Source organism: Halichoerus grypus, chromosome 11, assembly GCF_964656455.1.
Source record: "Halichoerus grypus chromosome 11, mHalGry1.hap1.1, whole genome shotgun sequence".
NCBI lineage: Eukaryota > Metazoa > Chordata > Mammalia > Carnivora > Phocidae > Halichoerus > Halichoerus grypus.
In genome coordinates, this window is record NC_135722.1 from 86,480,606 (window position 1) to 86,507,547 (window position 26,942).

Here is a 26,942-nt window from a genome sequence, read left to right on the forward strand (position 1 = left end):
TGGATGTTAAATACTTACAACTTTATTAGGAGCAGGCTGTTGTCCCTGCAGCAGCCAGCTCCCATGTATACACGGTATACACAGCCCAGCCAGTACCCAGTCCTTCCGTCCTTCTGCAGCACGTGGAATGCAAAAGAACCAAACACAAAAGGGGGCTCTGGAAGTGACAGTGTCTAGTGCCTTAGGGAGCCAACTCCCAGGCTGGGAACAACCAAGCCCCTCAGCTCGCCCCAGCCCCCTACTCCAGCACGGCGAGGCTCACGAGGTTGGACTCCTCCAATCAGTGCACACAAAGGGCAGAGGAGACAGGGGGCTCCTGAGCCCAGATCCTTACTGGTCCACACCCCATGGAAGAAGCTTCTGGAGCCCCCAGAATCTTCCTCGTCTTCTACGGACATGAGAACTTTTTATTCCATCACCAGAAACCTGTACCTCGAGGCTCGTCTCTGCTCAGGCTTGGAGAACATGGTTGGATTAGCAAAATGGTCAAAGATAAGACAAACCTCCCAAGTTGTCTTGGTCATACTTCTTTTAAAAAGGAAAAAAAGGAAAAAGAAAAACATCATGACAGAAAAGAGCATTTGAGGCCCAGCTTGTGTCAGGAACAAGATAGGTTGTCCCGCCTGGAATGATTTATAAAGCTGCTCTGCTAGGGGACCAGTCACCCCCACTGATGGCAGCTTGCTTCCCACCCTCCCCATTCCCCTGCCCGTTCTGCACAGCCCCCGCGCCACCCTCTCCTCATCGAGGATGGGTGCACCAAGCACGGGGTGCAGTGCTATCGTCGGCTAGGCTAGCGGGGGTCCACATCTGCCCTGGCGCCCTGGGTCCCTTTGGATATTGCAGCCCCACGGTGTTCACCCATACAAGGAGAAAGATTCCTCCTCATTTCATTCTCCTGCCCTGCCTCAGAGATCCGCACGCCCTCTGCCCTGCTGTGGGAGCTCTGGTCAAGGGCTCAGCCCAGGGTTTGGCTGGGATTTTCGAGCACCATCCCAGAGGCTTGCCTGGGTGGCTGGTTTGTGGATTCTGGCTATTAGGGGAAGCCAGATAAAAGGACCGAACCCCCTTTCTCAGGGATGACACTGCTCTGATGTCACCTCACTAAAATCCAGGACATGTTACCTAACTCAGAAGCAGAATCTCCCATGTTCATGCTGGAGCGGCTGCACCCTCAAGAAATACCCTGCTTGACCAAAGGCTCTCTAACCCCAAAACATCTGCCCACTTGGAGCTATAGGAAACACCCCGGTTTCTACATCCCCAACACGTCTCTAGGATAGACACACGTTCCGACTGGTGGCTGCCAAGTGCCTCTGGGTCAGGTCATTGATTCTTGTGTCTCCTGAAACCTGTCCCCAAGGCACCTGAAGAGAGAGGTCCTGCCTTCATACTTGGAGCCCCAGTGGGTGGCCAGGCTATAGGGAGCAGGAAGCCATGTGCCACACACTCATCTTTGTGTCTGGACAGCTCAGTCTGCAGAGGACAACAGCCAGGTCTGCTGGAAGCACCAGGGTCACCACTGCCCCAGGGGAGGGACAGGTGTGGATACCCAGAGAGCATAACCTGAGGTAGCAAACAGTGAACCCGGTTATCCAACTGCAACGCCACGTGATGGGCCCAAAGCCAGACCACATGTAGCTGTCCAGATGAAGACACCCCTACAGGCATGTGGATGTTCAGCACCTAGCCCTGCTGGGCATCTCCCACATCCCTCTTAGTGGGGACAGGACCGTGGCCACTCTGAAGGTTCTTTGGGGCAACACAGAGCCTAAGGCAGCAGTCCTATTTATACCTGCCTCTCTGGAGGAAGAAGCCATTGGAACTGGGGCCTCCTCCCCAACCCAGGGTGATATTCCCCCAAAGCTCAAGCCCAGGCCCGGTGACACTGAACCCTCTAGGCCACTCCTCAAACTCCCTGCTTCACCACAGGATCCATCATCCCTTATATCTTTTTTTAATGGTCCAATCCCTCCTGAAGAAGGCAATAAACTCCCTATCGACGTCCTGTACCTATTTGCAAAGCCTCAGAGGGCACGTACTTGGGAAGCCCTCCCCCCAGCCTGATGTCCTGGACAACACAGGAAGAAGAGGGGGCTCTTGAGGGAGGGCCAGGAGTAGAAGGAAGATGAGAAAGCTCCCGACTCCCCCTACACATAAACCTCTTTCCAAATGGGGTAGCCCAAGCTCCAGTTATACCTAATCCCACTCTCCTACCAGGTTTCTGCCCATACCAGCCTTTTTTTTATTATTCAGTCCTTGTCAGTCAGAAAGAAAAGGTGGGCTGACAGCACCATAAAAACCTGCCTTGTTCAGCAACGGCTTAGAGCCCCCGGGGCCACCTGAGGGTGCCAAGCTGCTGGGCCATGGCTCTTCCAGCAGCCTGTGGCCTCCCTTACGGGGGCCAAGGTCCCTGAAGTTCTGCCTGGGAGGTGCCCATCCTCCAGGTCCCTCGGAAACTGGGCCCCAGCGCCTCTGCCCAGTGCCCGCACCTCTCAGCCTCTCCCAGAGACTGGGCCCTGGAGGAGCCGGGAGTGAGGTAGACTCTGCGTTAGTCACTTGGCTTCCCCCGCCCACGCCAGGGCGGAGGAGGGCACCTCTCACCCCTTCCTGTGGTCCTCGTCCCTCGAAGTGGGTGACGTCATGGCCTGGATGCCCGGCCACTGCCCTCTACCCACGGCTCCAGCTGGCCAGAACCCTGGCAGCACCAATGGGGTGGAGAGTGAGGAGGAGAAAAAGACGGTCCTATTCAGCACGGCCTCAAGATGCAGAAGTCCAGCTCCTGGGGCTTCCGGCGCAGGTTGCATTGGTCCCGGGCCAGCAGCCGCCCTCCGGGGCCCAAACACTTGAGTGGACGCCTCTTAAACCCCCGGCCGCAGCTCTTGGAGCAAGGCGACCAGGCGCCGAGCTCCCAGGTCGGGCAGGGCTCCCCACAGGCTCTTGTCTCCGCCGGCCGATGGGCTGCACTGCAGGCGGATGCCGCGCGTGGCCCGGGGGGCCCGCGACAGTCGACCGCCCGCTTCTGCAGGCCACTGCCACAGCTCACAGAGCAAGGTCCCCAGCTGCCTGCCACCCAGCGTGCAGGGGGCCTGTCGTCCTGCTGCTCCACTTGATTGGAGAGGCTGAGGACGCTGTTGTGGTGCACAGAGGAGCCCCGGGGGTCCTTGGCGTGGGAGGCCTTGTCTTCCCAAGGCTCTTTGGGCAGATAGAAGGAGTAGCGGACCCGGGGTGGGGTCATCTTGCCCACGGAGAGGACCTCCACGGTCAGCGGCTCCAGGATGGGCCGGGAAGCCTGCAGGCTCTCCACCGCCGTCCCTGTGCCGCTATAGCGCAGGAGGCTGCCCTTCACCACCAGGTCCCGCTCCACGGCCGACACCACGAAGTGCCCGTTGAGCAGGTACTTGCCTTGGCTGTTCTTCAGGGCCAGGTAGTTGTCATCTCCAATCAGCCCCTTGTAGCCACGCTGGCGGATGTCAATGCTCGAGGCGCCCACGGGGATGGCCACCACAAAATTGTAGCCGTGCCTGGGGTGGGAAAGGGGATTGTGCCTTAGACAGACGCCTGGACATAAGGCCCTTGTTCCCCACAGAAGTCACAGCTGATTCACATTTCACAAACCCAGTGGCAGGTCACCAAGATGGCAGGGAAGGTACAGAGACTAACCAGACGGCTTCAACCACCCCAAGGGAGGTCAGGGGGACACACAAACTGAAAGGCAGTATGAGAGTGTCACCACATCATCTAGAGCTACATACCCTGGCTGTATCGCCCTGCGATTTTTTCTTCAGTATATTTATATTGTGGTGAATTCTTTTTAAAAAAGAAAAAACATTTATTTATTTATTTGAGAGACAGAGAGCAAGAGCAGGGGCAGGGGCAGAGGGAGAGAGAGAATCTCAATCAGACTCCCCACTGAGCTCAGAGTCCCAACGCGGGGCTCGATCTCATGACCCTGAGATCGTGAGATCATGATCTGAGCCGAAACCAAGAGTCGGATGCTCAACCGACTGTGCCGCCCAGTGCCTCTATAACATGGTGAATTCTAAGGCAAAGTAAAGCCAAGGTTTTGGAGCCAGATCCATCCCTACTACTGACTCAGCTGTTGGCCTTGGATAAGTCACTTAGCTTCTCAGTTGCCTCACCTGGAAAATGGAGATCATAATCACACATACCTCATTAAAGCACATAAAGCCTATGGCATAGTACCTGCCACCCAGTAAGCACTTAATATATATTAACTGTGAGAAGGATGAGGAGGAGGGGCAGACAATAAGTCTACCATCCCTGACTCCAAGGCTGGGGCCAGACACCCCATTAAGACACACTGGTCCTGAAGTCGGGCACCCAGATCAAGCCTTGGACACCAACTCCCTGGTGGCTCAAGCAAATCAGTCTCTCTTGGTTCCGGTGTCCTCACCTATACAACGAGGGGGTCAAAATAGATGATTTCTAAGTCTCCTTCCAGCTCCACTCATCTATGAAAGGAGCACCTGCCACTTAGCCAGTGAAGCAAGTCTGGGAGTGTTTACCTTTAATTCTCCACTGGGCCTCCCTCTCAGATCCCTGCAAACGCCATCCACCTGCAGTGCCCCCAGTTCCCAGAAAAGTCGCCCAGCTAGGGGCCCAGCAGAGAGTGCTGTGTCCAGAGAGGCAGCCAAGACTCCTGGACAGCCATCTAGGCCTTGGACTCCCAAGTTTTCAGAGCCCACCATATCCCTGCTCAACTGAGACCTCGGGGGCTCTGCTTCCCCCAGCTTCTTCCAGAGCATGGGTCAGGACTTTCCAAGGAGCACATACCCCCTGAAAATAAAAGGGAATATGCTGGACTTCAGAAAGCCAGGAGCACCGGGCTCTGGAGGTAGGAATCTGAGAGGCCTAGCGACACTTCTTCAGCTGACCCTGCACACATCTCCCAGGAAGGGGGAATCCCTCGGTCCTAGCCTCCTGCTCTGCTGTTTATTGCCATTCTCACCTCAATCTCATCCCCGAGGACAGGGCCTCAGCCTCAGTGAGATGGGGAGGCTGTCACATTTGTTTCCAGGCATGTTTTGTTTTGTGATTATCATCATGAACATTTAGTGAGCATTTATTATGCACCAAGTACAACACTAAGCATTTTACTTGAATTAACACCCTTATTCTTCACAACAGCACGACAGGAAATATATTCATGTCATACCCACTGTATAAGTGAGCAAATCCAGAATACCAAAGATTGTGTCACATGCTCAAGGTCATCCGGAAAATGGGGAACTGAGATTTGAACATGAGTGAGGCTTATTCTAGAACTCTAGATAGACCCTAATGACTCTCTGCCATCTCCCTAACTAGCCTCTCCTCTTCAGTGGTGGACTCTGCAAGCATTCATCTCTACTGGATGGATGGATGGATGGATGGATGGATGGATGGATGAAGAAATGAATGAATGAGTATCACACTCGCAGAAGAGTCCGAGTGGTCTCTACAGTAAGGGCACTGCCCATTTACCCCAGTCTGACCCAAGCTTTCACCGCCTGGGGTCAGCTCCACTCAGCCCTCCTCCCACTGCTCCAGGACCCAGAACTCACATGGGCTTGGTGAAGAGGCCTGTCACCTTCTTACAGCTCTTATTGTCGCCCCCACACACCCCACACTTGTCGAATTTCTTCTTGGAGCCCAGGTTCCCATCACAGCCAGCCTTGATGCACTTGCCTTGGACACAGACCGAGGTGGAGTCAGGAGTGCATGGTGTGCCATCCACCACCTGCAGTGCCCCCCGCGGGGGAGAAAAGGAGAGAGGGGCAGCTCAGCCGGATGGATCCCCAAAGACTTTCTCTCTGCTTTGGTCTCCTGCCCCACGCTCACTCACCTTGGGTGCCAACACGTAGAAGTAGCCGGTGCCATTGGCTCGGCAGATGAGCTTGCACTTGTCCCGGGGAGAAACGCCGGAGTACTTGGGCACCCACGCCACGGCAAGGGTGAGCCGGTTGGTGCTATGGTTATAGCCATTGAAAGCCTCACACTGCTCCTCCCGGAAGCTCTTGCCTGAAGCTGAGGAGGGAGGAAGAACAGGCAGGAAGCTAAAGGGAGGGGCGGTGCAGGGAGATCCCTCCCCAGAATGCTCAGCCACCTGCGGATCTCAGCAGCTCTTACCCTCAGCCAAGTTATCCTCATCACTGACACCACTCCATGTCAAAGAACTAAAGTAGGCTAGGACCAAAGGATGCAGGTCACAGAGGATCATGCATCCCCCAGGCACTGTGCCACCTTCCACAGTAATCTGGACTTCGATTCCCTCTATAACAGGTATCCCGGACAGTTTTGGGCTATCAAACCCTTCAGGAGTCTTTTGAAACTATTTTCAGAATGTTATCAAGTGGATAAAATAAATCACATAGGTTACAAACAATACCAATTATATGATATACAACTCTCAATATATATTGAAACATATTTGTGATATTTGCGCTTCCTTGTTAACCCATTACATAACAAGATTCAGTGATGAGTCTAATAACCACTGTCATTTTCAAGTAGTGATGACAATAAATGGCATTCTGAGAAACCCCAACAACTGAAATGCCATATGAAAATATCCACGATTTCTACTGGTGACAGAGTCACGGGTACTAGTAGTATTACAGGTTGTTGCCTGATTAAAAGAAATAATAAATTTTAGATAGAAAGAGTAGTAATAAAAATATTAAATTTCTAATTGAAGGAAATTAAAAAAGACTAGTAAAAATAGAGATGTAATTTCCTTCCCACCCAAGTTCATGGACCCTGGATAAAGAACTCTTGCTTATGAAGATGGGCTTGTAAGCTCTTAACTAAAGGGCCATCTGGTGTGTCATACCCTTGGGCCACTTAGCATCCCAGCCTAAGCATCAAGAAGAAAACACTCCTGCCCAAGGGGAGTGGGCAAAGAAGTGATCCCAAGAGGAATCTGCTCCTTGGCACTTCCAGACTTTGTGCTAGGGGAGAGAATCTTGACTGTGTAATTTGCAGCCAAGAAGTGGGGGGGGGGGCAGGGGGAGGGGCCCTCCCCTCCTTACCTGAGCTGGGGCAGGGCTCCAGGTTGCAGGATCGGTATTTCACTCTCACTCCCTCGCAGTACTTGCCCCCGTTGGCAGGGGTGGGGTTGCGGCACTGCCTCCGGGACAGCTGCACGCCCCCACCGCAGGTGCGCGAGCAGGCGCCATAGGGCTCCCATTTGGCCCAGGAGCCGTCCACCTATGAGAAAGAGTCCGTCTTACTCCTGCAGGGGTTGGGATGCACATCCACACCCTGACCCTGCAGAAGAGTTACACGGGTACAGCCTCCATGATCCCATCCCACCAGAAGGAAATCCACTGTGTATCCCAAGGGAAAAATGACAAGCAAATGGTCAGCGTACACGGCGCCCACACAACACTTCAACCTGGTAATTAGCAAATGCCAGCCACACCCAGTTATAAATGAGGTTGCTCAGAAGAGAGACCTCTTTGGGCTCTGGGGTCAGGTGGCCAAGTTCTATCATCGCCTCTGCCCTCACCATATGGGTGGTCTTGAGCAAGTAGTAAAACCTCTTTAAACTTCAAGTGCTTCATCTGCAAAAATGAGGCCAATAATACTCAGGTGTGAGATCAGACAGAAGTTTAAATGATGCAACGTGTATGAAAATTCCTAGCTCTGTGCTTGCCACCGAACTAGAGTTCAAAGTTTCTCCTTACCTATTGTTAGTGTATTTACAAGAGTCTCTAAATCTACGGCAGAGGCAGCCCCCAGCCTTGCCAGGAAATCTTGTTGCCATAGATGTCTGAATATTTTTATTTGTAAATGTTCCATAATTCCGACTTCTCTCCAAACCAGACTGAACCAGATCTTAGGCTCAATCAGCGGCTGAATTTAAGAAAGTTTCACCATAAGAGGTTCTAATGTTTGTGCTCGGAGGAGACGAGGATAGGAAACTACAAAGCAATCCCAAAACTCTATTTGGCTTCGAGGTGAATTAGGCAGTGTTGTTTCATTTTTTAAGAGGGTGGAGAAGGGATAGAAAATGTATCCTCTTCATTATGTTTTTCTTAGGATGCCAGTAAAGCAAGTTTTCATCCCCTGAACTCACATCAGTCAGGCAACAGAGGAAGCAGCCCAGTTGTACAAGCCTGGGATTAAAATGCTGTCATACGTCATCCAAAGTGACTAACCCGCATGGAGCTAATCAGGAACTGGCTGCATGTCATCTAAATACTTTAACTTATGCCCACATGCAGCATAGTTATTCTATCTGCCCTTCTGTCGTATAGTTCTTGCTTCATGGTGTCACCACGTCTCTCCTCCTATGAAAGAAACACTTGCCGATAGCCCTGCTTCTTCCTCCAATAACGTCCCACCTCATTCCAGCCTTCCATTTCCTAAGAGGGTCTACATTTGCTCCTTGCACCTCTTCCCTCCTCAGTACCTTGCAATATGGGCTTGGTCCCCATCACACCAGGGAAGCTCTCTCTCAAAGAGATGACCATCCATAAACTGAAAGAGTCTAAGCTTAGACCTTGTTGTCTCCAGTTTTTCTTCAGTTCTTAACATTGTCTCTGTGGCTTCTGAGATGATGCTGTGTGGTTGTTGTTGTTGTTGTTGTTGTTACTATTGTTTTTAGCCTGGTATCACTTTTTCCTACCTGTTCCTACAGAAAACATTCATCCCCCAGAAAACACTCCTGCCCTGCCGTGTGCCATTCATTCACCAAATATTTGTTGAATTCTTACTAATGGCTGGCACCATGTGCAGCAAATCCCTGCCCTCGAAGTGACTGCATCCCAGCAGAAAAAACTAAAAATAAGCCAGTGCATACAGAATGTCAGGAGGGGCTAAATGCAGGTGGGAGAGGGACAGAGGGAGGGCCTTGGTGAGGTGGGCTACTCTATATTACAGGGGGTCACAGAGGCTTCACTGTAGAGGTGACAGCAGTGCAAAGGCCTGAAGGAAGTACGAGAGGGACTCGTGCAGATATGAGGGAAAGAACTCTAGGCAGAGGGAGCAATGCCAAGACCCTGAGGAAGGACAGGCCTGGAGTATTCCAGCATCACAAGAGCAAGAGAAGCAGGAAATGAAGGCAGAGATAGGGTTCACCATCCTGAGCATGGAGGAGAGCCCCTGAAGGGTTCTGAGCATGTGGCATGACCTAACCTACTTTTAAAGGATCTCTCTCACTGCTATGGTGGGAACAATCTGTGAGGAGCAAGACCAGCAACAAGGAGATCAGTTAGGGTGCAAGACCAATAATCCAAGGTAGCTTGGCGCAGGGTGATCGCAGATAAGGTAGTAAAAAAAAAAAAGGCTCAATTCCGGCTCTATTTTGAAGATAGAGTCAACAGAAATTACTGAAATATCAGATGGATAGATGTGAGAGAAAAAAGGGTTGGCACGAGCAATGGGAGGATGGAGTTGCCAAAGCAGGTTCAGGACAGATGATCAGGAGCTTGGTCTTACAGATGTTATGTTTAGGATGCTTATCGGCTATCCACATGGAGGCATCAAGACTCAGTGAGGCATGCCAGTCTGTAGTTCAGGACAGAGGTCTGGGCTGGAGATACAAATCTGGGGGACTTCAACGTATAAATGTAAACGGTACTTAAAGCCTTTGGTCTAGATCACCTAAGAGGTCAGTGTGGACAGTGACAAGGGCTAAGGACAGAGCTAGAATGCCTAACATTGGAAAAACAAGAGTGTGAGGAAGACCCAGTGAAGGGGACCAGAAGGGGCAGCTAGTAAAGGAGGAGGGAAACCAAGACACAGTGGAGCCTGTGTTCCCAGGGGAGATGGTAATCAGCTGTGTCAAATGCTGCTAACAGGTCAGGCAATATGAGGAATGATAATCAATCACTGACTTCAGCAGTGTAGAGGCCATTTGGCGACCTTAGTGAGAGTTATTTTTAGAGGAAGAGTAGGACTGAAAGCCAGACTGGAATGGGCTCCAGAGAAAAAATGGCAAGACGCGAACTGGAGAGAACAATTTCATACCACTCTTTCCAGGAACTTTGTGGGAAGGGGAGTCGGAGAGATACACTGTGATTTATGGAGAGGAAGTAGGATTAGGAGAAGTTTTGTTTAAGGTGGGAGGAATTACAGCAAGTTTGTATCCTAATGGGAATGATTCCACTCAAGAGAGGGGAAATCTGACACTACAGAAGAGAGATCAAGAATTAAAGGAGTGTTTTCCTTGAATAGAGGGGACAGTATCAGTGCAAAGCACAGCTCCGGGCCTCCAATGAGAGCGTGGACAGCTCATCCATCGCAAAGGAGGAAAGGTAGATATTACAGGCACCGAAGAAGGGCGGACAGCGGATGTGGCGGTGGGAGATGGTGGAAGTTCTCTTCTGATTACTTGATTGCTTCTTTTTTCTTAATGAGATAGGAAGAAAGGTCACTGGCAAAAGTGGAAATGAGGAGAAAGAGTCAGTAATGGAGGAGAGAGGCGAAGGTGTGACATGATCGTGTAGGACGCTGGGAGGGCGGGCCCACCTACATTGTCAGGTTATGAGTTCAAACTGAGACCGCTGAGCACGGTTTCATGTCTTTCTCCAGCCACACTCACCCACAATAGCACAGTTGAACACATGGGAGCTGGATTCCACCAGGGCAGTGCCTTATCCAAGCGAGTATAGCTGAGAGAGGCAGGAACATGGGAGCTGAGAGAGGCAGGAACAGTGCCTTATCCAAGCGAGTATAGCTGAGAGAGGCAGGAACATGGGAGCCATGAGTGTACATGAAGAAGTGATTTTAACAATGGTCCATGGAATCTCAAGAAGAAGGTTGATGAGGGCATGAGAAGAGCAAGTGGGACTGAAGAATTGTTGGAGTCCAAAACTTAGAGGGCTGGACAACAGGGCCTTGGTGGTCAGAGTGTGATTCTTGCAACTGAGATCCCGGGGAGCCAGGGAGGCTGCATGATTAGGAAGATGAAGTTTGTGCTTTGACCTCTGCTGATTAGGGCAGTGTCCTCTGTGAAGGGCCAGGGTGGTAAAGGGATTGTCCAGAGAAGAGATTGAGGACATAGCGGATTTTGCTGCTGATGGACTGTCTTTCTATATGCTTCTCAGATCACATTTCCTATATCCAATATCCTCTTGGGCAACGTCTTTATCCGCTAGACTCATCTTCCCAAGAGAAGGAGCTGACCACGGTTGGTCTGTCCTCAGGACCTTCTAGTTTAAACCCACAGCCTGATGGTCAAGGCTACCCCAGACTAGCCCTGAACCATGCCCCCAAAGATCTTTCCCAAACAGCCCTCATCCATCCACCCCTCCAGCTTGCCCCACCTCCCTAACTTTGCTCCATCTCTGCCTGATGAGAGAGCCTACTCATCCCTCAAGGCTCTCTTTAAATCTGACCTCCTCACCAAAGTTTGTTCAGACCTCTCTAATCATCATTAATCTCCCATCCCTTCTTCTCCCATGACACGTTTTCACACTTCAGTCTTAACACAGAACACACGTGTCTCTGCGTCTCGGACCATAGTAACATTTCTAGTTTCCCCACTAGACTGTGAGCCCACTGAGAGACAGCCCAGGTTTTATTTCTTTTTCTGACTACCACATTACCTCACACAGTTCTCTAAATACAGTGGGCTGGTGCCCAATAAATGGCTAATGGTTTAATTAAATATAGGTTTCCAAAACACAGAAAAAGATTTTACATAATTGTGTACCAAACCCAGCTCAGGGCAGCCAATATGTCCATGTACATAAAACCCCCAGTCAAGCCCCTCTGCAGCCGAGGCAGGGGTGGGAAAGGGATCATCCTCACCAGGATCAAGGGAGAGGATGGATGTCTTATTCCTGTCTGAAAAAGTCCCAATCCCTTTGCGACCCCAACCCCAGACCTGAAGAGTTTATTATATTCAGAGAACATGTGGGGTTTGGGATTTGTTCTGATTCAACTGTTACTCCTTTTTACCAGGAAAAAAATAACTTTTGCTCTATTATGTTTCAGCTTCAAAAAACAATCTTGACAAAAAGTGAAGCTGGGTTCGGGATGCAGCAAATTACTGCAGCTTTGCCCAGGGATCTGCTTCCTTTCAGCTCTGAGGCTGGCTCACCTCTGGCCCAGAGCTCCCTGGAAACAAAACACGTTCAGAAATAGCTGATAAGGGGAGGCTGGAAGGAGCCAACAAGTGAGGAATGTCGAATAGCTAGTGTTGGGCTTTGGGTTCAGAGCTCCTCCCCAGGTAGGATGAGGCCCAGAGCTGAGGGCTGGACCTCCTGGCGCCCCGTGAGAGACTTCTCTCACATGTCTAAGGAAGGCTTCGGCAAGTTCTCTAACCTACCGTATGTCTTGTCTCCAGTCTCAGAGTCAAGACGGGGAGAGGACCACAGACAGGGAAACAGAGGCACAGCGCTGCAAGCCTGTTGCCCCTGGAGGCCTCCGAGTCCACCCCCTGCCTCCCAGCAGCCCCGATGCGCAGCTCCCACACACTCACCCTGTACTTATTGAGGTTATGTCTCTCCACACAGGTCCCCTTGAGGCAGAACTTGCCTTCGCCGCAGCTGGTGCCGTCTGCCCAGGGGAAGTGGCGGGTCTGGCACACCATCTGCCCTTTCGCCTTGCCAGTGCACCACAGCTTGGTGCAGTACTGCATGTAGGGACAGGGCTTCGAGCCCACGCCAAAGGCCAGCTCACACTGCTGGCTCAGGGTGTAGCTGGCCCCTGGCAGGTCCTCAGGCAGGGAGATGGGCTTGCTGGGTGGGTCCAGGAGACAGTCGCCTGCAGGGAGCCAAGGGCATTCGTGAGAGAGGAGTTGAGAAAGGTGGGACGTGGCTGGCCCAGAGTCTAAATGGTAAGGAGACAATGAAGCAAGGTCCAGTGGAATGGACCCCCTTGAGAGCCCGACTCTTTGGGGTCACGCATGCCTTAGACAATAGAAGACAGGTCCAGAGAGGTGGTGAGCACTCTCTCCAGGGACAGCGCCCAAATCCCTCCTCTGTCCTCCTGGCTTACCATGCCCACTATCCAGGAAGTCGGTGATGATGGCAGCGCTGCAGGCTGACCAGGGGTTGGCACGGTCAATCTGGATGAGTGTTGGAGACATCATGTGGTTGGCTCGGAGTTTCCCAAACACCTCCTCACACACTTTCACATTGTCATGGGGCATGTTGAACACGTGGCCTGTGGGGTAAGGCAAGAGGACTCAGAGGGCAGAAGGATGTGGGCTCTGCAGTTTTAAAAGGAGGGGGGATCAGCTGGGGAAGCTAGAGAGCCTACGTCAGCAATTTTCAGGCTGGTCATTTCGACCTAGTGATAGGCTGCTTTGCAAATGTCAAGATGGTGTTCTTGTGTTCTCGGTCCTGGCCATCAGGCTATGGGCTCAGTGAGGACAGCAGGGTATTTAAAATATTCTCCCCTTAGTGCCTAATTGATGAGATATTCTGGCTGCTGAGTCAGACAATATCACTGGCCAACTGCGCTGGGGCAATAGGAAAAAATAAAACAAAGCCATTGCTAAGGCAGACTCTGACCCTAAGAAGGAATCCCTAAGGCTTTAGGACATGAGGAAGCAAAGACAAATGTCTACCCCCTGCCCAAAGCACTCAGGACAAACCCAGAAAGACCCCAGAAGGGAGTCTTCCCCCCTCCACCCAAGAACCCCCTCTAGCCTTACCCAGCTCATGGGCAGTGGTGAAGGCTGATGGAAGCCCATCATCCTCGATCACAGAACAACTTCTCTTGGGGTCGCACATAGTGCCCACATCAGCCATGCCCAGCGTGTCACAGGTGGTAGCCCCACACAGGTCCTGCCGGGGTGGGGGGGGAAGCAGAAGCCAGCCAGAAATTAGTGACAGGTACAGTAGGGACCTGATGGGAAGAAAAGGCATCCTATGGGATGTTCCAGCTCATCCCCGCTCCCCATCCAACCAAGCCCAGCACCTTCCTAGCCAGGTCCTTTCTCCTAAGGGGTTGCAGGGCTATTCATGGAATCAACCCAGGCTGAGGGAGGAGGCTTCAGGAAGAAAGCCTTGTGGCTCTCTAAGAAGATTCTACCCAAATCCTACTCAGGGAGATCCCGTAAGGAGGTACAAAATTAAACCATAAGGCCATTGCTTTATATAGAGACAGATTTCCAAACCAGAAAATGGTGAGTTCCACAGCTGGGCGAGGTTCTGGTCAGGGCTGACTGAGGCAGGTGGGGGCGGAAGGTCAGTGTGTTCCTCATCCGGAGTCAGCCCTGAGCCATCTCAGTCCTTGCTGAGCGATTGCCTTTGGACAACCATGAATTAAGCTCAGATTCTCAGCCAAAGGTTCACGGGCCAAGGACCCGCCCAAACCAGAGATTTGGCTTCCTTGGGCTGGGAGGGGGCAGACTGAGGTGGATACTAGCTGCTATCCAGACACAGCTCAACTGGCTGCAAAAGCTCAAGGGGACCCCTGGCTCACTGGCTGCTAGGAAGAAAAAAGAAATGGATCACCGCCTAAGATAGTCCCTCCTTTTGTACTAAAACTTGCAGCAGACGCTAAGACTTCCTGCAACAACCCTATTGGGAAGCACTTCCAGGGATGTGAAAGGGCAAAATGGGGCACTGGGGGCGGATATCTCAATGAATTTATTGAGCATCGTGGGCCAGCAATGCACCTACATACCTTAAGAGCCCAGGAGTTGGAAATAGGATAAGATACTTGTCACTTAACAGAGAAGACACTGTTGAATCAGTGATACTGGGATTGTCTTCATTACATCCTTGCCTTTCTTTAGAGTTAACAAGAAACTACTCTAGGTATCATAATCCCCAGCAGCGTTAGGCGGCAGATATATTATTATACCTATTTGTCAAAGGTGAAAACTGAGGCTCATGCTCATAGTTAATCATGGTGATGATTTATTAAATGCTGACATCGTGTGTGCACCTCACATGCATGACCATATTTCATCCTCGCAACAGCCCACTGGAAGAATGACAGCTATTAGCACCTTCCGCAGACAAGGAAGCTGAAGCTTAGAGAGGTCCAAGTCGCACAGCAGAAACGTGCACTGGGGTCTGTATGATTGGATATCATCAGCACTCTTTCCACCACGTCCAAAGCTGATTGCTCAGCAACTCCTAAGTTAACTCTCCAGAGAAAGAGCTGTGTGTGTTCTCCATGGGAGCCAAGGTGTCCGCATAAACACACCCAGAACTGTTCTCAGTTTCCGTTCCCTTTAGGGCTTTGCGCACGTGCGTGTGCAGGCACATGCTGACATGGGGGGAAAGGTGGGCAGCAGACTTAGTGGGGCCAGGGGGCATAGGAGGAAAGTGGTCAGAGTACAGAAAATCAGCAAAATTTAATCCAGAGCACTCAGAAGTTTACCACCTGAGCAGTCAAACTTGGCTTCCCACGGTCAGGTGATAGTCACACCTCCTAATGAGTTAACAGTTTCTCTGGTCAAAGAACTGAGAGGGCGATCAGACTCCAGAGTACACCGGTCATCAATGAGTGATGCATGCCCAGCCTTGATCTGCTGTCCTGGGCTCACATGTGGCATGTATGCCACTTCGGGGAACCCTTGGGGTGAACTTCAAATTTCCTATCTTCCAAATACTCTTCCCTCTCCAAAGGCTCACCCTTCCAGAAAGTTCTCCTTCCGCTAGAGTTCTGAAACCTAGAAGAGTTTGGGAGGGGAAGTCCACCAGACAAGCAGTTTAGGGAATATGACTGCTGAGGAACAGGACTGGGTCGCACGGAACAGCCTGTGAATGGAGGGAAAAGGGGGCAGGGGACCAAGAGGGAAGGAATGGAGGTTTGCATGGGGGCATGGGGCAGGGGGTGGGGGAACTGGGCCCATTTGTCCCTGGACACTACAGTATAGCATCCCCACTAAGGCAGGAGTCTCTGAAAACTCTTGTCTGGTGGTCACAGCCCATAAGGAGAGCCTGTAGGACAAACACAACACTACCCCAGGGCCACCATGCACACTCACTGCTGACTTTGTGTAAGAGAAAGGGCATGGGAGGAAGAACCAAGAAGGCTAGATTCTTGTCCTGGCCCCACCACAAAGTAGATGTGTGACTTTGGGCAGGTCACTTCTCTCCTCGAGGCCTCAGTTTCCTCCTCCGAAGAAGGGCCAATTCTCAACTAGAACCCAGACTGGAGCAGTGCCTTAATTAAGCCTCTGCTCCTGCCCCGATCCCAGGGTGCTCGGCCCCTTTTGGCCCTCTAGGTTATAAAAGGAACACACAGAATGATATACTTGAGAATGGAAAGAACCCTGATTTGTCTACTAACCCATGACACTAAATCCCAGAAAAGGGAAGGTCACCCACGTGGACATTCAGAGTCCTAGCCGCTGCCCTGCTCAGCAGAAATGGTGAGGCCAGATTGACAGCTCAGCCACTGGACCTCCGCTGCCCAGCAGCCCGCCTCTGCCGCTGGAAGGTCCTTAAAGCCAAGAGCCTCCTTCCTCTCTGGGAGGGTGGATTCTCTCTGGAGTGAAGACATGCAGCTGCAGGCCCTTCCTGGCCAGGAGCAACCTGTTCTTTCCATCAAGAAATCCCGGTTTCCCTGGATCAAACAAGAGGAACAAGGAAGGAGCCGGCAGATTTCCTGAGGGTCAGGGTGTAGCTGAGAGCAGCCAGCCTGCAGTAACCAGTGTCTTCACTGTGGGAAGATGCAGCTGTTTGGGGTCAGAGGCTCTGCCTGTCCCTCTTCCCCCAGTCAGGGACTTCAGTGAAGAATCGCTGGACCTGAGTTCTTTGAACGCCCACAGGCGAGTGCGCAGGGCTCAGAAGCGCCTCATTTGTGGCACTGAATGTCTCCACCCTTCTGGAATGAACTCAGATGCACTCAAATGGCTTTAACCTCTTCAGCTCAGGCACTTGTCTCCAGGAATAGAAACTGTTCAGGTTCCTTCTGCCTGGAGAGTGTAGGCACTTCCCACCCAACCCCTACCTACCTCACTATTTCTGGTAATTTGCCATTTCTCCTTGAAGCTGCGGCTGCTTTTCCAGATGACCCAAGAATCATCTTGGCCAAGAACCTAGCCCTCCCAGATTATTGTTTTCTAACTGTCCTTCTTCATAAAATAATTTAGGATTGGAGCCACAGTTTGAGAGAAAGCAAGCAGGCAAGCACCTTGCAGTGGCCCAATCCACATTTCCCACGCTCACTCCCACCACGCCCCACCAGGACTCCCCACAGGCCTCCTTCTCACCTCCTCTCATTTCCCCCTGCCATGTACTGAGATGCTCATATTTTCCAGCAGTATGGAGGGTGGAGGACCCACATAAATCAAGCACGTTAACTTTTTTTTTAATGTAGCGGAAGACACATGTTCTCATGTAGCCAACTTCCTACTCATGGAAGGGCTGGGCTCATCTTCATGGCCACACCATAGCACCCGAGTATCACACTCACACAACCTCAGAGCCATCCTCTCATTCTGCAGATGGGGAAACTAAAGCTCAGTGGACTAAGATTGCTCACCCAAGGCCACACAGTTATTAACATGGGAACAGGACCCCATGCCTTTTGACACCAAGGCCGGCAATGGTCTTCAGGCTGAACCACAGCATGCTAGTCAGGATACCATAATTACTATGGAAAACCACCCCGCACTGGTATTAATACTGCACCTTTACTTGTTTCTCATCTGAATTTCTGTCATGCATCACTGTATTTCCTTGTCCAACCCCAAATCCACTGCTGTTTGTAATCCCCAAGCATGGGATTGCAATTCTGCGTGTCTGGGCAATGTGGCTAAGGATGCCTGGTGAAGAAGAGAATGCACCCTGGTGACGTCCATCAGCAGGTTCGGTTTCACTAGAATATAAATTCCTCAAGGTGTACAAAATGGTATCACAGTGGGAGACTGAGATAACCGAGACAAGAATTACCTCAATGAGGAAGAACAGAAATCTGAAGCTTGCAGGAAGACCAAGCTTTCTCCGGAAATCATCAGTTCAAGAGAGGGTACACACCTAACATAATGTTGATAGTGGACACTTACTGAGTTGCTACTATGAGCCAGACACTGTTCTAAGAGTCCTGTATTAGCTCATTGAATCTTCACAAAGGCTTTATGAGGGAGATGCCATTATTAGGCCCCATTTTACAGATGAGGCTCAGAGAAGGTAAGATACTAGCACAGGGTCAGTGAGCCCAAGGGTAGACGGAAAGGAGAGGCAGAGTGAAGTTTGAAATCCAGAAGTGCAGCCTCAGAGCTGAATGCTTCCCTTGCATTGGGACTGCTTCTGGTACAGAGACACCCCACGAATGAAGGGGCTAGGGAATCTCAAGATAACAAGACTGTCCACCCCTTACCCTGAGCCCCCAAAGCTCACATTGGCCACTGAGTGGGGAGAGACCTGGGAGAGGTCGGTAGAGAGGGAAATGGCAGGATTAAGAGCCAAGAGTGCTCTAGGCGCAGTGCCTGCACCCCCTTCCTGGTTGAGCAAGCTCTTGGTTCCTTGCCCCACACCTGCATTGACACACTGACCCCATCCCTGCTCTGCACCATGTCTGCTGGCTCCTCGCTGGGGCCTCTCCTTTCTCCAGGGCAAAAACCGATGGCAAAGAGCCAAGAAGAAATGCCAGAAGAACCTAAGACTCCCTCTCCCAACCCTGCAGCCTGACAGCTACAAACACTGGATTAATGATCCCTCGTAAGGGAGGTGAACTACCTAAGCACCCATAGCCACACACAGTCCTTTTGCTAACATCAGTGCCTTCTTCCCATGAATACATACTGAACAGCAGCAGCTGCATGCAGGGGCCCACTGGAGGGGCTACAAAGATACAAAAAGGTCTTGCTTAAAGGAGTTTACATGTCAGTGGGAATGGCAAATGCTGGGACCATGGTTTCCACACAAAATCAGACAAATATTAAGTATACTTGCAAGTGCAATGTGACAGAATGCTTTAAAACAGGGCTATCCCAAATGTAAGTTCTGGCAAGGGACCTGTAGGTAATTATTTAACAACAACAAACATGTGCTGAGTGACCATGAAGGTAACGATGACAGTAGCTGCCATTAACTGGGTGCCTATTCTGGAACATTTGCTAACTTATCCTCGATACTGCCTTTAAGTTCAGTACCATTGTCATCATCATTATCCTTTTATGGATGAGGAAAGTGAAGTTCAAATGGCTGATTCGTTCAATGTCCATTGCTAAAAGTCAAGTGCCAAGACTGAAACTCAGATCTGCCTGACTCCAAGCCTGTGTTCTTTCCACTGTGCCACACAACCAAGGATAGGCATCGAGGCAAAGTGTCGGGGGTGGGGGGTATGCACCAAGAGTGATACAAACGTCTACCAAGAAGTTCAAAGGTAGGACAAGAGCAGGACCAAAGGAGGGAAAAAACCTATTTGCCTTCGTGATTCAACCAGTGTTTAAGAAGAAGAAAAAGATTCTGGTGCACATTCCTCCTGATGTTTATAGCAGCATTATCTACAATAGCCAAATTATGGAAAGACTCCAAATGTCCATTGACTGATGAATGGATAAAGATGTGGTATACACATACGGTGGAATATTACTCAACCATTAAAAGAATGAAACCTTGCCATTTGCAATAACATGGATGGAGCTAGAGAGCGTTATGCCAAGTGAAATAGGTCAATCAGAGAAAGAAAAATACCATATGATTTCACTCATCCATGGAATTTGAGAAACAAAACAAATGATCATAGGGGAAAAAGAGAGAGAGGCAAACCGAGAAACAGACTCTTAACTATAGAGAATAAACCGATGATTACCAGAGGGGAGGAGGATTAAGGAGTGCACTTATGGTGATGAGCACTGGGTGATGTACGGAAGTGTTGAATCACTAAATCGTACACCTGAGGGATGCCTGGGTGGCTCAGTCGGTTCAGCTCAGGTCATGATCCCAGGGTCCTGGGATTGAGTCCCACATCGGGCTCCTTGCTCAGCGGGGAGCCTGCTTCTCCCTCTGCCTGCCACTCTCCCTGCTTGTGTTCCTTCTCTCTCTCTATCTCTCTCTGACAAATAAATGAATAAAATCTTAAAAAAATATATTGTACACTTAAAACTAATATTACACTGTATGTGAACTAACTGGAATTTAAATAAAAACTAAAAAAAAGAGAGAGAGATTCTGGTACACATTCCCTCCTCCAAACTTCCTCCCCCATCCTCCACCATTAATACAGGCTTTCTTATTTGGTATAAGTAAAAGAAGGAGAGAGAAGAGCAACCACCTTCCAAGTCGGGGAGGAACCGTATTCCAATCCTTCCTCTCTCTTTCTCCTCCCACCTCCCTCCCTCCTAGAAGTAGTGTTGAGTTTCCATTCAGTGATAAAAATTTACAAACTCTTAAATACCGAAATTACAGATGCCCCTCTCTGCTAATATCTTCCAAGTCCTGACTTCAAAAAAGATCCTGACAAAATTACGATTCTCTTTATTGTATTAGGAGATATGTATAAAATACATATTATCATTTTATTAATCTTTTTTTATTGAACACTAAATTTCACTGCCATATGGCAAGTTGTTTATTATAGAAAGAACTGGCTTCTATTTCAAATGAGGTTCCAGAGTGCTGTTCCACTCTGCACAGTATAGAATACATGTACGCTCCCCCCCCACCACACACACACACACACACACACAAAATGTAGTACAACTCAAGGCCAAAACAAGAAGGTAAGCGCCAAGCTTGGGACTGAGAGGCAGAAAGGGTGAGGACATGAATGAAGGAAACAAAAGAGAAGAGAAAGATGACAAGGAGCCTGCCCTGGAGAATCTCAAAAGAGGAGAAAGAGAGCACAGAAAAAAATGGTGAAGGAAGGAGGGGACAAGGGAACGGCACACAGTGGTACTAAGGGCAACAGAATAAACAACATAAATGAAGGAATAAGCCAGCAGAAAAACCACAAACTGTAAATCCTACAAGACCAAGTCAATTCAAAGGAGAAAATGTTACAAATAGCAAAACAGATGGTGGAATGGAGGAGAGAGCCTCCTGCAACACAGGAAACAAGTTTCCTTTCCCATCGCCACCAGCTCCCATCCCAGTGCCTTCTTGCCACCTGTCCCTTGTCCCCCCTCCACCACCCCATCCCCGAAGGCTTCCCTGGCTCTGAAGCAAGGAGAATGTCTCCCACTGGACTTCGGACAGAGGGCCCATGTCTCCCTCATGGCACTTAACACACCCTAGTGTAACGAGCTACTTCCTTGTCAGGCTCCCTGATATTCGGTGAATTCCTGAAAGCCAGGGGCCACATCTTAATATCTGTACCTCCACAACCCAGGACGGTACCTGGAAATAACAGATGCTCAATAAGTATTTTTAAAATGTAGAACAAATTCATGAAACCGGGTCGACCACAAAGTTACCCAGATAGCAGAGGCATCAGAGGTAAAGAGAGAGAAGACAGCTCAGGCTCAGCTGGGACTCCTACTACGTCCCAGCACCAAATCCCGCTCCTGCTGCCCACGGCAACAAGAAGCCATAGAAACGTTTCTTCTCATAGAAATGAATGTCCACCCAGAAAGACTGGCTCTAATTCTCCGCAGATCCTGGTTCCAATCCCGTGCTGACCTCACCCTGCTGTTATGAGTCTGGAGACTGATTGCTTTGCAAAATCAGATGTGTGCTCCTTCTCCAGGAACATGAACTTACTCTGAATCTTTAAGTAAACTCCTCAAGTTGTCAAGATACTTGTTGTATGATCTTTTTTTTTTTCTCCTTTGCACACAGCAAAGGCTCCTCCCTGGGTCACGTCTTCCCAGTGTTTTGATTTCAACGCCCCACGCCCCTCCCTCTGCCTGCCAAGAGGACAGCAGTCTCCCCATAGCCTGGCCCAGCCTTGTTTAAACACACAACAACTCTGATAGTGGGTCGAGGGGGAAGCTCCGGTGCCTGCCAGTCATGATGCTCCTACTGTCACCCCTTCAGGTACCCGGCACCTGGAACTCTCCAGGAGCTGCGCTCACCTCTTCCTCACAGGAGAAAATACAGTCTGACCAAGCCCAACCCTTTCCCGCCTCCTCCCTGTGAAAACCACAACTAGAGTACTATCAGTCAGAGTCACTAGCCATTTTTCAGAATTTTCTGGGGGGACCAAGGAATAGGTGACCCTAAGATGTCTGACAGTTCAAGATCTGTTATAGACAAAAGGTGATTAACAGAATAAGCACATTTCTGAAAACTTCTTATCCAAACAAACTATATACAGTTGACCCTTGAACAACATGAGGGTTAGTGGCACTGAACCCCATGCAGTCGAAAATCCACATACAACTTCTGACTCCCCAAAAACTTAAACTACGAATACTCTACTGTTGACAGGAAGCCTTACCGATAACGGTCGATTAACACATATTTTTTTTGAAGATTTTATTTATTTATTTGACAGATAGAGACATAGCGAGAGAGGGAACACAAGCAGGGGGAGTGGGAGAGGGAGAAGCAGGCTCCCGCTGAACAGGGAGCCCGATGCGGGGCTCGATGCGGGGCTCGATCCCAGGACCCTGGGACCATGACCTGAGCCGAAGGCAGACGCCTAATGACTGAGCCACCCAGGCGCCCCAGATTAACACATATTTTGTATGCTGTATGTACTATGTACTGTGTTCTTACAATAAAGTAAGCTAGAGAAAATGAAATGTTATTAAGAAAACCAAAAGAGAAAATACGTTTAGAGTACTGCACGGTATCAAAAGAAGTCCACATACAAGTGGACCCATGCAGTTCAACCTATGTTGTTCAAGGATCAATGTTATCTTCATAGAATCAATATGTATATGTGTATATATATATATATTCCAATTTTAGTTTGAAAAAGCATTGATTACACCATTATAATAATCAGGGAAGCTCATGTTTGAGTTAAAGGATTACTACTAACCCTTACAAAGTACAACAGAAGTTCCTCTTGTGTTGGAGGACAGCAGGAGACTCCTGGTTCCCGGAGACCAAATCTGCCTTGGTCTACAAAGAGCGGCTGCGCACTCTGTTCTCATCCCATACTGTACCTTCCCCAGGGGAGTTCAGGAATGAGCAGTTCCTAAGACCCTGAGAATGCAGCAGGCCCTAAAGTCTGCGCCAGCAAGGAGACGAGAGAGAGATGTTCACTCTAAAGCACTAAGCACATACCTGGATATCGGTCCTGCCAACACAGCCTCCCCACTTTCCGGCTTCGCCCTCTAGACGCCTAAGAGAAAGACAGCTTCTAAAAGTCACATCTTGAACATCACTCTTTCTGACCCAAGTGCTCATGCATCTTGTCTCCATTATGCATGGTTAACATAGCCCCTGGGTCTCGCACACACCACTGACAGACAGAAGTTGTCACGCTGCTTGATTGCTGCTTCTTCAAAAGGTGAATCCTTCTGGTGGTGTGGCCCATATTCCCAGCAGGAGTCCTCTTTCTACGGCTGGTTCCAAAAGTCAGCCTAGCCACTAAGCGGCGGAGACTGAGGTCTGTTACTTCAGAAGCCGAGAGTGACCTCCACGGGGGCATCCCAGGTAGCAGATGGGCCAACAGCTGCTTTGCCCATTAAGATATCCTGTTCTTGGCCTTTGCTTTTTTTTTCCCCCAGCAATCTGACTGCCGAGTTGGTCTGTGTGCAGAGGTGGAAGGCACCTCCGCTGCAGTTTCCCCATGACTCAGGCAGTGTGTGTAGGGGCAGTGGCAGCTCTACAGACCTCAGTTGGAAGAATGAGTGCAAGGAAACAGACTCAGGCCAAAGACCTCCCTGGAGAAACCAGGTGGTGGGAGGAGAAGGCTGGGAAAGGAGGAAGTTCAATTCCAGGAGGGGACAAGCGATGCCAAATGGGTTAGCGTGGAAGACGTTAGCTCCAGCCCCGTGTGTGCCAGCACAGCTCTGAGTGGCCTTTGGAAAGAGTGGGGAGTGACAGCCCCACAGGCAACCAAGGATTCTGGGCCATCCCCAGAATGACGTGGTTGCGATAATAACAAAACAAGAGCATGGCACAGATTCGAGCTGCGGCCCCAAAAATCAGAGGAACCAGGTCACTTGGATGCCCATCTTCCTCCCAGTCCCATCCATGAATCTGACAAATTGCAAGAATCCAAAAACTTCACAGTACCCAATCACTCCAGTATCTATGAATGTAAATGTTCATAGACCCATAGCAAAAGGCAGAGCTGCTTCTGTGATCTGACCATCTTTCTAAGCCCCATACTCAGTATCTTTCCAATCCCACACCTGGGGTCTCCAGACGCTCTTTACCAAGCTCACACCACTTGCACACCGCCAGGGACAGAAGCTGGAGCGCTACCGTTAAGTGTGGTCATTGGAAGTTTCAGTGAGTCGGTGTCATGAGCAACCTTGCCTGTTCTGCTCCATAGCACACATCAGGGCAAACGGGTCACCCTGGGCCAACAAGGAAATGGGAAAATTGAGAGATTTTCCCCAACTCAGCTCCCAGTGAAACTCCACTAGAAACTCCAGCTCCAAACGGGTGCTCTAACTACATTGCCTGCTCTGAATAGACTGGAATCCCCTCAGGTAAAAGGCGGGCCAGCACAGGAGGGTATGGGAGAAGCAGCAACAAAGGACGGAATGCTCCCGGTACTTGAGTCTGTCCTTTCCATTTCAACCACAAAATATCCCAAATGATTCCCCTCCATCCCAATCCAGGTTTTCCAGGCCCAGGACAGAGGATAACTCAACATGCCCAGAGGAAACGAAGCCAGGCTCTGAACTGGGATGCTTGCAACACCTTCCAGTTTTACAAGAAGAGAAGAGAAGCCTGCGAAGAGATATCTGAAAGGATTTAAACGCCCGGGTTGAATAGGGGCGGACCTTTCCCGACCCCTCCAACACCATCCTCAGAGCGCCTCCTATCTGCCGCGGAGACACACTGCGGCTCCGGGGCGGCAACTTCCTGGGTTCCGGCCCCTCGGCGCCTGATCGAGGAGGCGCTGATTGGCCACGCCGGGCCAACACCTTCTGAAGTAGCGGGCGTTCCTCCGACCGCCCACGTGCATCCAGATGCCCTAGAGCCGAAGCTCCACGGAGCCTAAGAGCCGCCTGTCGCTGGAAGATCCAAAGTGGGAGTCGGAAGAGATCAATGAAATTTTAACCCGGGGTCACTTGTTTGGCACAAAGGGCATTTGGAGAGCTAAGGGAGGTGACCCTAAGAAAATGGGGCTATTGGGGTCCAAAGAGATGACAGATCAACTCACCTGCCTGGTGAAGAGGATGGCCGTGTCCCAGTACTCTGGGTGTTTGTCACTCACTTTATTCAGCTTCTTCTGCCAGGCGCAGAAGTTGCGCAGCGTCAAGGCCGCGTTACCCGTGACCTTGGGCCCTGTGTCGCGGTCTCCGAGAAGCAGCACCTTGACCACGACGATGTTGATGGGGTTGAGGATGCTAGGATGGCGGTAGAGTCGTGCCGCCGTGGCCAGCAGCGTCAGCAGATAATGCTCCAGGTCCGCGCCGTGGAACTTGACCATTGACTCGTCCGCCACCACCAGTGTCTCCACGTACCGCGGGATAGACACGAAGCGCTTGGAGCGCCCGGACCTCCGCCGACTGCGACTCTCTCCCAAGCCGGTCCCCCGCGGCTTGTAAGGGTCCAGCGCCCGCAGAATGGCGGGGTTCCAGCCTGAGGCCACCCCGCAGCGAGAGGTGGGATCTCCGGGAGGCCCGCCGGGGGCGCCGCGGCGCTGGAGGAGGTGTGCGCCCTGGCTGTTGCGCTGTGCCGCCTGCGCGCTGGCGTTGGGGAGCGGACTAATGACATACTCCGCGCCTCTGTAGCCAAAAGCTCCGCGTAGACCTCCGCACAGGCTCATAGCGGCGAAAGAATCTGGCTCGGCGTTCACGTCCCCAGAGTAGAAGCAACGTCGCAAGTCTGGAGAGCTCCCGGTGAGTTCCGGGAGGCGGACGCCCAGATGTTCAGTGGCGAAGGCGGGCGCTAGGAACTGAGCATCCAGAGTCAGGTGTAGGTAAAAGTCCTCCTGAAATGCTGTGATCTGAAAAATGAGTCCCTGATCCCCGGAGTCTTCGGGACCCCTCCAGTAGTAGTGGCGGCCGTTGATGTCCGGGTCCAGTCGGATGGGGACCACCACCTCCTGATCTGGCTCTGACCCGCCAGCCGGTCCCCCGGCGAGAGCCAGGGTTAAGATACCCAGCAGAAGCATGGCGCCGGGCAGCGCACGACCGCGCTCTCGGAAGGGCTCGGCCCGGCTTCCCCGCCGCCGGCGCGTCTCCTTGCAGCCGGCACACGGGAACCACCAACGCTCCGGGGCAGTCCGTAGCTCCCAGAAAGCAGAGCAAAGGGAGGGAGACTCCTCCCAGAGCAGTGAGCGTGCACCGAGCAGCCCGCGCCTCCTACCTGTGCCTTTCCAAGCAAAGCGCGCCCTGGGAGCTTAAGTACAATCGCTGTCAAGTGCAAGGACGGAGATTTGCAGCCGAGAGCTAGAGGGAGGTGCTGGGCGGCTTCTTCGAACCGCTGCCACTCGCGGCGCCGCAAACCAGGCGCTGGGCGAGCCTATTAAAGGCCCCCTCCTCTTTGGACTGCCCAGTCAGCGCCCCTCCCTCTCTCCCCTTCCAGCCTCCCAAAGCTTGCAGCCCCGAGCCTCCAGGGGCCCCCGGAGAACTCGGTCCCGCCTCCTGAGCGGAGAGCCACTTGGCGGGGAGGGAGTGGCGTTGAGCTGAGGCAGGAGGCGTGGGCTGGCTAGAGAAACCAGCGCTTAGTATCTCGGTTCGCATTTTGCCCAACCATTATGCCCCAGTGCCCCCACTCATCAGTTACTTCTACCCCGACCGACATCTGTCTGCTCCCTGGGTCCAAGCCTTTCTCTCAAAGCAGTCAGCTCAGGAGTTGGGAATGAAGACTCCCCACTGATCCCCCTCTCCCAGGCCCGCCTCATCCACTCCCCCCCTTGCAACATCCCTGCTGTTTCTTCATTACAGTGTCCCCTAAAAGACCCAGAACCAAGAACTGTCCCTGTAAAATGTCCTGTCGTTAGAAGGGCATATTCTCTGGAAGATGGAGAACGCTTCTCAAACCCAGGGC

The 26,942-nt window shown here is 51.1% G+C and overlaps 1 protein-coding gene across 1 annotated transcript; it reads right to left on the bottom strand.

Moving 5' to 3' along the window:
• Nucleotides 1-26,471, bottom strand: ADAMTS15 (ADAM metallopeptidase with thrombospondin type 1 motif 15). Its single transcript, XM_036086287.2, has 8 exons — nt 25,108-26,471; nt 13,616-13,748; nt 12,955-13,122; nt 12,437-12,720; nt 7,035-7,212; nt 5,849-6,030; nt 5,568-5,743; nt 1-3,524 (listed from the first exon to the last, which is right to left on the bottom strand). Exons 1-8 carry the CDS (start codon nt 26,062-26,064, stop codon nt 2,750-2,752), a joined length of 2,853 nt encoding a protein of 950 aa, XP_035942180.1. The 5' UTR covers nt 26,065-26,471; the 3' UTR covers nt 1-2,749.
• Between the last annotated feature and the right edge of the window lie 471 nt (nt 26,472-26,942).